Source organism: Hyla sarda, chromosome 5, assembly GCF_029499605.1.
Source record: "Hyla sarda isolate aHylSar1 chromosome 5, aHylSar1.hap1, whole genome shotgun sequence".
NCBI lineage: Eukaryota > Metazoa > Chordata > Amphibia > Anura > Hylidae > Hyla > Hyla sarda.
This window is the reverse complement of record NC_079193.1, coordinates 24429257-24442796: the sequence shown is the minus strand read 5'-3', so window position 1 is coordinate 24442796 and position 13540 is coordinate 24429257. Positions and strand designations below refer to the sequence as shown.

The 13540-nt window shown below is 45.5% G+C and overlaps 1 protein-coding gene across 1 annotated transcript in view; it reads left to right on the top strand.

Annotated features, from left to right (window-relative positions):
- HEPACAM2 (HEPACAM family member 2) overlaps nucleotides 1–13540 on the top strand; it is a 132056-nt gene that overhangs the window by 64297 nt on the left and 54219 nt on the right. The window contains exon 3 of the mRNA XM_056519011.1: nucleotides 4929–5213. Within this exon, the coding sequence (XP_056374986.1) occupies nucleotides 4929–5213 (285 nt within the window). The remainder of the gene's footprint in view (nucleotides 1–4928; nucleotides 5214–13540) is intronic.

Here is a 13540-nt window from a genome sequence, read left to right as displayed (position 1 = left end):
TTCCCACCTGAGTAGTCAGTTGAACAAGAGACATGTTACACCTTTGTATCTCCACAAAGACAGCAGCTAGAGTAGGATCAGCAGGAGGCCTAGGTGAGGTGATCACTGCCACAGCAGACAGAGCGGGCAGAGCCGGCTAAGAAACATGCAAATTCGGAACAGAGGCCTGCAAGAGGGCATCATAATCTTCCAGATGATCCGATGGGGCCTCAACATCAGCCAGTGGGAGAGGAGCTCCCCTGCGATCAGGAAAATCCGGAGAAAGAGACTGGAAAGCGAACTTCTCCAACTTAGCCGCCACCTCTTTTTGTAAGGCCAGTTTATACCTCAGGTTAGCGGACATACCGGTCCCCTGTTGGGAGGAGCCAGCTCCGTCCTTGTTTTTCTTCCAATTATTAGTGGCCATAGATTGTAATCGAAAATGCTCACAGCAGGAGATGGTGTATGCCATACAAAATAAAGGCGGGAAGACACAATACCAATATACCAATGTAGTCCAACAGTGTTGGGGTGGCGGGGGGGTGGAGGCGGGATGGGAGAGCACCCGGCCTTATGAATGGGACCACAGCACCCAGCAATCAGATAACAGCCCCCTAGGTTGAGGTCTTCAGGCAGGTTCCCAGCAGTGAACTTCCCAGTAGCAGAGAGTGGGGCTAAGGAAGCACTGTCCCGGCAGGGAGGAGATAGAGAGATGGCAGGCCCTCAGTTATGTGGGGAAGAGCAGGAGCAGGGGGTCTTTAGGAGTATGATACAATGTCCCAGATAAATCCAGCACCCCACCACTGCAAGGGGTACACTGTTATATTCCTCTCCTTCTTCACCACCAATGAGGCACCAACTTTGCCCTCAAGCAGGCTCCCCTTATACCGCCTGGCACTCTAAGATGGCATCCTACACCTCGGCTGCAGCACAGCCTCACCTGACCTCCACTCCGACGTCACTGGGCAGTTAGCGACAGCACACATCGGTGGTCCCGCAGAGGCAGAGATGGGCTGACTGTCACTGTCCCCAGAGGCACCAACAGCCCCGGCAGCAGTAGGGGGCAGACAGCAGAGCCCTGGCTCCGGAGTCCCAAGATGGCGGACAGGCAGCGGAGGCCGCGGCTACAAGGACTGGACCCAATGTTCCTCACAGCTGTGCTCTGGTCGGTGAGGGGGCCGCACGGGTCACACAGGCAGCAGAGGGGGTCCTAGCAGCAAAGAAGCCCCAAGTCAGGCAGGGAGCCACGCTCCGATCAAGGTGAGAGCTTCAGGCCACGCAGCAGCACAGCAGGCAAGGCCGGTACTTCAGGGCCTTCCTTCCTCTAAAGACCTTCCCGGCTCCAGTAAGGGGGGGGGGGGCAAGATACTGGGGGATAGGCAGGGGGGATATCACCCCAAATCAGCAGGATGGAGAGGGATAATTAAGGATTATTGCACAGGATGGTGGAGCTCAGTAAAGACGCGTCTGCTCAGGCAGCCATGCAGACCACACCTCCGCACTGTATGTTTAATAAATGTGAAGGATATCTGTTGGGAGGAATGATGCATAGTAAGTCATGTGACCCTGATTGCCCAATGGAACGCCCACTAACTAGCCCATATATAGTGTAGTGGGGAGGAGTTATTCAGTTTCTAGTTAGTTCCAATTGAATGCAGAGCTCAGTGTGAGCTGCAGTGTGGAGAGGAGTTAGCAGGAGTGTAAGGTGATTCAAGGGAAGCCTAAAGAGAATCCTCAAACTGGTGACCATGCTATTCTGCAAGTATTCCCCACCCAAGATGAGTCGGAAATTCTTAAGATGTGGGCACAGGAGCCAGTGAGTTGATGGGCTACACAGTGCTAGTCTGGGAAAGATACAGTAGAAAGCCTCAGGCATCTGGATCCCAAGGGCTAGTCCATTCCCTGGCAGTGTAGTTCTAATTGGACATTAGCAGAACCCTAGTCAGCGTGGCATACCTCAAAATCTAAGTCTAAAGTCCCAAGTCTTCAGTATATAAAAGCAAGTAAAATCCCAGTAAGTCTACAGTCTAAAGTCCCTAAAGTTCCCAATGGTTACTCTGCATCTCCTCTGCTCTAATCTGTACTGTAAGGATTTTAAGAACTTCTCTTGCTTTAGTAAAGATAGTTATCCGAAACCTTGCATCAGTGTATATTTATTACCAGGCACCTGGCCTAGGAGACCTATCTCAAACCTCGGACCATGGTGGTTAAAGGGGTTATCCAGGAAAAAACTTTTTTTTTATATATCAACTGGCTCCAGAAAGACAGATTTGTAAATTACTTCTATTAAAAAATCTTAATCCTTTCAGTACTTATGAGCTTCTGAAGTTAAGGTTGTTCTTTTCTGTCTAAGTGCTCTCTGATGACACGTGTCTCGGGAACGCCCAGTTTAGAAGCAAATCCCCATAGCAAACCTCTTCTAAACTGGGCGTTTCCCCGAGACACGTGTCATCAGAGAGCATTTAGACAGAAAAGAACAACCTTAACTTCAGAAGCTCATAAGTACTGAAAGGATTAAGATTTTTTAATAGAAGAAATTTACAAATCTGTTTAACTTTCTGGAGCCAGTTGATATATAAAAAAAAAGTTTTTCCTGGAATAGCCCTTTAATGGTGCCCTGACAGCATAAATTGACAATTACACCTTACACTCTGTGGACACCACATTAGTCATGTACTTACTTTTCTTAAATCTTCACTTTTTCCTACTTTTGCATGACATTTTGGAGCTTTAGAACCAATTTCCAGGTTTCCATAGAGTTATGGTATTAACAGTGACATTGCTAGGATTGGTGTCACCTGGTATGGTAAAAAAGTATTGTCAACCCAAACTCATACCCCCCGATAAAAAAAATATATATATTTTTTTAGCCTGTTGTGACAGACGCCAGTGGTGTAGCTCGTTGCGGAAAATTATTTCCAGTATAATAATCAAATGTTCCAATTGCCACAGAACGTTGCTAAATAAGTTTTAACCATTTAAAACTAAAGCTCCCAGTATGACCTAAGCAGTGGTGAGGTTATGCTGGGTGTTGTGTTTTCACTCATCATAACTGCAGAACTTACAAGTGACTACAGCTCTGATGGGACAGTCAGGCAGCATACACAATGATATCAGTGACTACAGGTGACATCTTATTCCCTTTTCTAATTCAGCTGGTACGTACCACCAGGACATCATCCAGCAAAATCTTCTCTCTGCAGAATGTGATGCCAAAATGGCAATGGCTCCTTCCCTATGTCTGCGAATTATGATGCTTTATATGAAAACAATAATCATTATAACCCTGCTATACACTGTCCCCTCTGAATATAATACTGCCAAACACTGTACCCTCTCAATATAATACTACCACACACTGTACATGTCCTGTGCCCCTGACATAATAATAATAATGCCCCCTGTCCTGTGCCCACACATAATAATTATGCCCCGTCCTGTTCCCCCCACATAATAATTCCCTCTGTCCAGTGCCCCCACATATAATACTAATGCCCTCGTCCTTCCCCCCCACGTAACCCTGTGCCCCTCACATATAATTCCCCCATGTCATGTGCCACATATAGTGCCCCCTGTCCTGTGTCCCTCACATATAATGAATGCTCCTTCATATGTGCCCCTCTCACATAGTGCCTGCTGTGGTGTGCACCTCACTTATAATGCCACCTGTCATTTGCCCCTCTCATACAATGCCCTGTCCTGTGCCCCTCACATATAATGCCCCCTGTCCTGTGCCACTGACAAAAAATTCCCCTTGTTCTGTGCCTCTTATATTAAATGCCCCCTGCCCTGTGCCCCTCAGATATAATGCCCCCCTGTATAATGCCCCCATAGTGTCCCAAACATAGTAAAAAAAAAAACCAACAATTTTACTTACCTAATCCACGTTCCCACGAGCAGGTCTCTCCCTTGCTTCTGGCTTGCAGCCTGTGAGCCGTGGGGATGGGATCTCCGGCAGGCACGATGACGTCACATCATCGATCCTGCCTGCCGGGGATCGCGTCCCTACGGTTCACATGCCAGAAGCGTCTGCAGCGTATGAGTGAATGGTGAAGCGGAAGCTGACAGCTCCCGCTCCACCATTCTAGTGTACTGCCACTGTTTTCCCAGAGTGTATATGTAGAAGGAAAACCCGGTTCCACGGTGCGATCCACAGAGTCAGTCATATGATGGTGATAAGTAAATTATATATATTTATTCAGCCATGGTGCAACGCGTTTCGGGGCATGGGATCCCCTTCATCAGGCAAATGGGCATTTTATGCCCATTTGCCTGATGAAGGGGATCCCATGCCCCGAAACGCATTGCACCATGGCTGAATAAGTATATATTATTTACTTATCACCATCATATGACTGACTCTGTGGATCGCACCGTGGAACCGGGTTTTACTTCTACATATACACCCTGCTAATAATCGGCCTGCTGATCGCTGGATCCGATACCGGGAGGCTGCACCACTATCTTTCTGCGCTTGTGTAGTTGTGTCCTTTACACAACCGTGCCAGGTGAGAGGACCACTGAAACAATTGTGCATCCTGCATCCACCTACATCTACGCTGTCTAGAACATACTGTCCTATGAGGAGCTCTGCTTTTTGTTTTATAGATATACGCTGTGTTCCCAGAGGCAGTACACTTGCTTGCATTGCTGGGTGACACCATCACGGGATTACTTCCTGCTTGATGGTGTCAACCCACTTGGGGGGGGGGGTCTCCCGGTGCTTAGATGTAAGCTATTTAGTTATTTATTAAGAATGTGTACCTTTTAAATAAATGTCATATACTGTATGTTGCTGTATTATATTTTTTTACACCATACACGGGTTGTACAATTTTACTAAATAAAATATATAAATCAATATATAATGTAGCAAAACTTTATTGTTATCTGTAATATAAAAGTAGAAATGAGTCTCATATATAAATTTTGTTTCTTCTCCTTTTCAGTTCCAGTTTCGCAGCCCATTATTCACAGTGAACCCTCATATGGAGCGGTAGAGAAAGTGGGGAACCTCACCTTTAGATGTCGTGCGATGAAGGGGACTCGAGTAAGATATCAATGGTTAAAAAATGGAAGCCCCCTTCCCAGCAGCTCAACCTATAGCTTCTCCCGGGACAACTCCACCTTCACCATAGCGAGAGTGATGAAGAGCGATATTGGGAATTACAGCTGCCTGGCCTCAAATTACATCAGTGAAATGGAGAGTGAGAGCATCGTGCCAACTATATACTGTGAGTATTAGGAGAAGAGTCACTGGGGGTTTATTCCTATATTGGCACCATATAGAGGGGACACAAAGTAGTGATTATGATTTGTAGGGATGACTGATGTACGGGGCTTTGTATGTCCGCCTCCTTGGCACTTGAGAAAAAGGAGATTTTACAAGTTTGAGAACTACCATCAGCCCCATGAAAGGTACAGTTTGCTTTATTACCCTAACAGCTATCTGTGGTGAGGGTGAGATGAAAGCGCAGATGTTATTACCCTAGGGGCAGATGGCATTAACCCCTTGTGTTCGTGACACCAGGGCGTGGTTATCCTCTACACCACCCGAGGTATGGCCGCTGGTTCCTGGGCTAGACACGGGGCAAATAATTACTCAGATGGAAAGTTATGGAACAATGGCAGCTTTACTGAGGCAGACCGATGGAATAGTCATTACAGCTCAGTTAGGCCCAAGGAGATGACCAGTGACTTTAGGAGACTTGCTGGCCTGCTGGGACTTGTAGTGGACTTGGACTGGATTATGCAGACCCACACTCACTTTAGCAGACTTGACTGACTTGACTATGACTGACTAGACTTCACCCCTGTGGTTACTTACCAGGCTTTGACGTTCACCTGAAGGGGCACTTGGTTAGTGGAAGCGTGGCTGCGTGGTTAGGCCTTGGGTCTCTTCAGGACACCAGACACTCTCAGGTCTTGACTGTACTGCTCCTCAGCTTAGACTCAACAGAACTCCCTAAGCTATCTCCTCCCTGGTATTTAAGGAAGCAACTTGGAGGACTCCCATAGGTCACCACACAAGTCACCTGGTCACTGACACCTTCCCTGGTTACACAGGACTTGGTAACAACATTCAAAGGTATAGGAACATTAGAAAGACAGTTTAATAAATAACATAGGTCACATAACCTTTTAGGGCACATATTATGAAGGTGGACTCAGGGGGCTATGAAATAGAGTCCGCCACACAGGACAGAAAGGGTACAGGAGAGCAACTCCTGTACTGGGCCACCACATATCTAATGGTGTCTACAGCACCATCTAAAGGAGAACTTTCCAAACTTTTCATGTTGGGGATACCCTTTTTGGACATGCATAGATTTGCGACACACTCCTCGCCATACCACCAACTGCATGTATCATGTTGTGTCCTACGCTGCATGATGTGACACCAGTAACCAGTATCAACATCAAAAATGTGGCTGCTGCCCCCCTGTAGCATTTCATTCCCCACCTTTGATCACCCCGTACCAATTCATTCTACCCCTTTGATCACCCCATGTGCTACCTAATCCCCCCCCCCCCCCCCTTGATCACACGATGTACCATTTCACACCTGACCTGTGCCTCTCTGTTTCAGGCTCAAGTGCAGGGTTGGCGGTTTGGCGGGTCTGACGAGTGAAGTCCTTCCACTCTGCACTTCATCACTTGTCAGACCTCCTGGCAGCCACCACTGCTCATTGATTCAAAAGTGGTCCTACACATCACACATCCCACTATGTGACATCATGTTACTTCTGGACCTGGGGTTGGGCGCAGTGCACACTACTGCTCCTCTTTAGTTTCAGACACAGGTACAACAACTGTACCCTAAAGTGACAAACTAAAAAACAGCAGGCCAGCTGGCCTGGGCCAACCCCCTCCTGCATCCATTTGCAGGCCCATGGGGCCCATGGGCTGCAGCTCCTGCCCTCAAAGGGGGAACACAAGACCCCTGCCTTCCCTCAGGGTTCACACAGGAGTCGGGATCCAAATTTGGTGGGAGGGTTGGTGAATTGCATTTAGGGGGCCTACTTGTATTTAGGGGTGGCTTGGGTCTGAATTTAAGAGATCTGGTCTGGTTTCTGTATTTTCTTAGGTGGACAGGGTTTTTTCTTTATTGGGGTCACATGTACACCCGCAGGTTGAGGAGATTTCCTATAGAAAAAAGCTGAATATCTGTTCTATTTTTTGGGACACCCATTAATACTTCACTTCTTAAAAGTTAGCCAGTATGTCCTCAATTCAGAGAATATGCTCCTCTTTACCTGTGTCCCTTTAGCTCAGTTTACACATAGTATTAAAGGGGTATCCCTTTAGCACAGTTTACACATAGTATTAAAGGGGTATTCCAGGATTTTTTTTTTATTTGACTATACTACAGGGGCTGTAAAGTTAGTGTAGTTCATAATATAGTGTCTGTACCTGTGTATGATGGTTTTCTCACAATTCTTCTGTGATTTTCACCCCAATATTTATTTTTACCAGCATACAAAATGACTGTTGTCACAGATTTTTCCCAGCTTACAATGCGGCCAAGACCTTACATCACTGATGACAGGGAGCCTGTCTGCTTCAATGGGTGGAGAGATCAATCTGCAACTAATGCAACAGCTGTAGGCACCCTGATTGGAAACCACAGGTCTTTGAATGGATGTAGCTCATTTATGTTTCAATGGGTGGGGTGGCTGATGTGTGGGAGGGAGGAAAATGGAATTGTGGGATTTGTAGTAAAAAAAAAAAAGAAAAGTCAAACAGGAAATACCAGTTCACAAAAAGCTAGCCACAGTGTTATGGTAATCTCATGACATAGCCATTTAGCCCCAAGACAAGCGCAGATCCTTCCTAAGCATGTCCATTACTGTCTGCCAGGTACGTACTAAAATCACCTTATGGTGGAGAACCCCTTTAAATATAACCAATAGACGCTGATCTGCGCCTGACGCCCCCAGTGTGTACATGACCCACACCACTGCTGTTGATAGTCACCTTTCTAATGAGTTACAGTGACTGGGTCCAATCTCCATCTGTCAAAGAGTTAACCAGGATATGGCAGCAGTCTTCTCGGATGCAGTAAATTTCCATCTATATATTGTCAATAACATGTTTGCAGCAATCGAGCCTGCTTGCAAGGTTTCCATGTACCATATGTTGAGACTGCGGGGGTGTGCAATGATAAAAAGGTCCCTCGCACTAAGTACATGCCATCTGCTCAGTGATAGAATGGGCGGCAGGGTGCTGCTGACATAACCAATCAGCACTACACCCGCAGCAGTAAAGTCTCAGTAAAACAGGTGATTTATGGTTTTACAAGGCATTCGGTAAACAGCAGTGAAAGACTCTGATGGCTTCTCAACGGAGCTTATCTGCTGGGGGTGCAGAGGGCGCATGGGCAGAAAAGGAGCATCGATTTTATGCCAATTGTTTGGCTATGGCCTACGGGTTGCTATGCACATATCACGGGGCATTCGGGAGTAGGCAAATTAAAATAGGTAATCTCAGGTGATCCCATATTAGAAATAGAGATAAGGGAGCAGAGTCCAGCCAACCCAGTCTCGCTAAGAACAGTGTAGTGACAGCGGTTCATTGAGCTTTCGAACTACGCCACGTTTGGCTTGCGCGAACCTGGCAATGACAGTAATAATAGAAGAAGAGACGAGGAACACATTGCATTTTGGCATCTGAATGAAAGTAGGAAGCACAGTGGTCCCTCAACATACGATGGTAATCCGTTCCAAATGGACCATCGTTTGTTGAAACCATCGTATGTTGAGGGATCCGTGCAATGTAAAGTATAGGACAGTGGTCTACAACCTGCGGCCCTCCAGATGCTGCAAAACTACAACACCCAGCATGCCCGGACAGCCGTTGGCTGTCCGGGCATGCTGGGAGTTGTAGTTTTGCAACATCTGGAGGTCCGCAGGTTGAAGACCACTGGTATTGGAGGTTATACTCACGTGTCCCCGCCGCTTCGGATCGTCACCGCTCGTGACGGCCGCACGGGACGGCGTGCGCAGTGACGTGATGACGACGATGGAGAGCGCCGATGATGCAAGGGATCCCTAAGAGGACGCGCCGGAGTTCCGAGGACGGGTAAGTGATCGTCAGCGGACCACACGGGGCACCGTAAACAGCTATCCGGTGGCAGCTGAAGCAGTCTGCGCTGCCGGATAGCCGTTTATGCGATGGCCCCGACATACAAAAGCATTGTATGTTGATGCTGCCTTCAACATGTGATGGGCTCTGAGAGTGATCGTATGTTGGGGGTCACTGTACGAGGAACACCGAGATGACCTCAGGGTAGCCCAGCATACCTTGCAGCTAACAGCAAGACCCATAGATCACATGACCCAAGGTTATCCGATCATTGCTTGCATTAATGTGACATACAGCTCCCAGGCCAATGGCTACTACAAGTACCACCAGCCCACCATCACCCTTGGTGTCACCCCTACCAGCTATGGAATAATTCTATTTCTTCTTCACCAATGTTCTTGCAACTCCCAAAAAAGGAAATATTTTTTCATCACTTGGGAAAAATCCATGGTGTCTTCTCTTGCCAGACTTAAAACTTGTAGCTGGTCCCAAAAAGGGAAATAATTGTTTATATTTTTTTCAACTCTGCAATATTTATAAACGCTATTTCTTCACTGTCGTCCGGTTCTGCATTATTTTTGAGACACCGCCACCAATCCTGTTGCTACTCCCAAAAAAGGGTAATTGTTGGATTGTTGGGGATAAAGCCACTGCCTCTTCCTAGACGTCTGTGTACATTCTAACACTGGCAAGCATCTGCCAACAACCAGGGATACTTTATGCTGCTTTATTTTACTGTTAAAAATCATACAAAATCTGCTAGTGCAGTGTGTTTCTAAACAAGCTTTTGGTTAGCATGGGTTACCACATGTCGCTGTATCTTTGACATTAACTTTAAAGGGGTACTCCGGCGCTAAGACATCTTATCCCCTATCCAAAGGATAGGGGATAAGATGCCTGATCGCGGGGGTCCTGCCGCTGGGGACCCCCGTGATCTTGCATGCAGCACCCCAATACAATCAGTCCTCGGAGCATGTTCACTCCGGGTCTGATGACAGGCGATCACGGGTACGGAGCATTATGACGTCAAGCTCCGCCCCCTTAATGCAAGCCTATGGGAGGGGGCGTGACAGCTCCACATATACACCTATTCATATTTCCCCTCTGTGGGAAATATGAATAGGTGTATATATACGTCACTGCAGGGGACCATAGAAGAGCGGCCGTCCGCATCTATACAGGAGGATCACAGCGGGTGTCAGGAGTGACATCCGCTGTGATCTTTCCTTAACTGCAGGTACTACTACTCCCAACATGGAGCGTGCTCTGCTCAATGCTGGGAGCTGTATTACATGCATTAATAGACAGATCGCAACAGGTGTCAGAAGTTACACTCACTGCGATCTGTCTATTAATACAGGTACTATAGCTCCCAGCATGGAGCGGAGCGTGCTCCATTATGGGAGTAGTAGTACCTGCAGTTAAAGACAGACCACAGCGGGTATCACAGCGGGTATCACAGCGATCGTCCTTACTATTGCAGAGATGCAGAGCAGCTTTCTCCTGCGCTCTCATCTCTGCACTATACTCCGTCCAGTGATATGAATAGAACATCATTCATATTTCATATTTCACTCGTTTATATTTCCCTCAGAGGGGTGATTGGCTGCAACCATCCGGCCAATCACCACTCCGGGCGGAAAATAGGAATGATGTTCTATTCACATCACTGGCCGGAGTATAGTGCAGAGATGTGAGCGCTGTATAGAGCCGCTCTGCATCTCTGCTATATTATGGATGATCGCATTGGGTGTCAGGACTGACACCCGGGGCGATATGTCTATTAGTACAGGTACTACTACTCCCATCATGGAACAGTGTGCTTCATGCTGGGAGTAGTAGTACTACCTTAAAAATGTAAAAAAAAATAGAGAAAAAAAAGTGAAACACACACACTTTATAAAAAATTTATTAAAAGTTCATTATAAAAATAAAATTCCTTAAATTATTTTTTTCCCATTCCTAATGCATCCATTTTTTTAATTTTATTTTAAGTTTTTTTTGGTACCCAATACATTTAAAAAAAAATTTAAAAAAAAACGCCAAGGGGGCCAAAAATGCAATTTCAAGTCAAATGCAAAAGCGCCATAGAAAACGTCAGAAAAAAACGCAGTAAAAAAAAAAAATGCTGGGAAAGAAAACAAGTGTAATCCTAGCCTTAATGTGGCATTGATTTGACTGTCACTTTAAAGGGGTACTCCGGTGGAAAACTTTTTTTTTTTTTTTTAAATCAGCTTGTGCCAGAAAGTTAAACAGATTTGTAAATTACTTCTATTAAAAAATCTTAATCCTTCCAGTACTTATTAGCTGCTGAATACTACAGAGGAAATTATTTTCTTTTTGGAACACAGAGCTCTGTGCTGACATCACGAGCACAGTGCTCTCTGCTGACATCTCTGTCCATTTTAGGAATTGTCCCGAGTAGGAGAAAATCCCAATAGCAAACCTATGCTGCTCTGGACAGTTCCTAAAATGGACAGAGATGTCAGCAGAGAGCACTGGGGTCGTGATGTCAGCACAGAGCTTTGTGTTCCAAAAAAGAAAAAAATTTCCTCTTTAGTATTCAGCAGAAAATAAGAACAGTCAGCAGCGGTTGCAGTGCACAAAGAACGCAGAAATTTCACTTTTGTCCAGTTTTGTTTTTTTTAAAAGGGGAGAAAAGCAAAATTTGTAATTAAAAGAGTGGCAGTCCATAACGGGGGTATATATCTACGATCAGCCTAGATCTGACATTATTATGATGTGGATTCCACTTCTAGGATCTGCACCTATCTTGGGATCTAGGGCCCCACAGCGCCCTCCGGCTAACTTGAGGTGGTCTGGGAGCCAAAAAAGCTGAACTGGCTGTCTGAGGCAGGGTTCACACCACGTTTTGGGCATATGGCTGCCAAAATTTTAAACATTTATCATTGTAGGTGTAAGTGAAGCATTTATCATTGTAGGTGTAAGTGAAGCATTTATCATTGTAGGTGTAAGTGAAGCATTTATCATTGTAGGTGTAAGTGAAGCATTTATCATTGTAGGTGTAAGTGGAGCATTTATCATTGTAGGTGTAAGTGAAGCATTTATCATTGTAGGTGTAAGTGAAGCATTTATCATTGTAGGTGTAAGTGAAGCTTTTATCATTGTAGGTGTAAGTGAAGCATTTTTCTACACCTTTTTTTGTGTGTGCTGGCGATGTGTAGGAGCACCAAATTTATTAAATGGTCACAGAGCATTTGATACATTTTGTGCAGGTCACATTTTCTGAAATTTCTCTCTTCACATACACCATAAAGCTAAGATAAGTCTGGGCTGGTGTCGTCTTAGAGACTTTTCAGTGGCTTTGTGCCTTTTTTGAGCCTTTTCACAAAAAGGCACAGTTCATAAAACTTTTCCATATCATATGTATTACCAAAATCAGTGGATTACAACTCAAAATCAGCAGAAATGTGTAAACCAAAATGCGCAAATAAACCCTGCTTGCGCCTTTTTTGCACCTTTTCTAGACACAAAAAACAGTCTAAAGACAATGATAAATGTCGGCCACGGTGCATAAATCAGCTGACCTGACTTTGGGCAGCTCATTTAAATGAATGGGATGCGGCGCAGGTTTGGCAGCCAGATGGCTAAAATGTGGTGTGAATGCACCCTTCCACACTACAAACTCATGTAGAGGTTAATAGCCTTTTTGCCCAATAAAATGCCATGCAGTGAGTATGGATTTTTTGGGTAGAGGTTGATTTATTTATTTTTTTTCTTGACAAAAACCCAAGTGTATGGGAGAGAAAAAAAAAAAAACACCATAAAAATCATCATGTGGGTATAGCACTTTTTCTAGCATCTCCCCCCCCCTCCCCATTTCTTCAATAGAAATCCTTGAGTCACATGATGAAAGAATCACATGACTTGTCATGATAAAGACTTAAAGATTACCTGTCATCAAACAATATTTTCTAAACTAACTCAGATTATATTCCCTAACTACTCCTAACACCCCTCCTGCCCTTGAAAATGTTTCCGAGCTTTGAAAAGCTGTGTATCATGCCTTTCCCCTTGCTCACATTGGGGGAGATTTATCAAAACCTGTCCAGAGGAAAAGTTGCCCCGTTGCCCATAGCAACCAATCAGATCGCTTCTTTCATTTCTAACAAGGCCTCTGCAAAATGAAAGAAGCGATCTGATTGGTTGCTATGGGCAACTGGGCAACTTTTTTTTTTTGCACAGGTTTTCATAAATGTCCCCCATTGTGTGAGCTCCCGGCCGGAGAAAGTGGGCGTTCCCCAGCAGGAGTGACATCACTAAAGCCTGTGAGAGCTTTGCCTCCCCATGCCCCGCACGCACTTCCTGAGTTTGGTCTCCTGCCAGGACGGGAGGAGACCAAACTAACTGTATGACTTGCACAGGGAACAGAACAGAGCCACCTAGTGGCCGTTTTTTCAATCACATTACAAACATATAAAGGTTGAGAATTTTTGCAGCAAGTAAATAGCAAAGT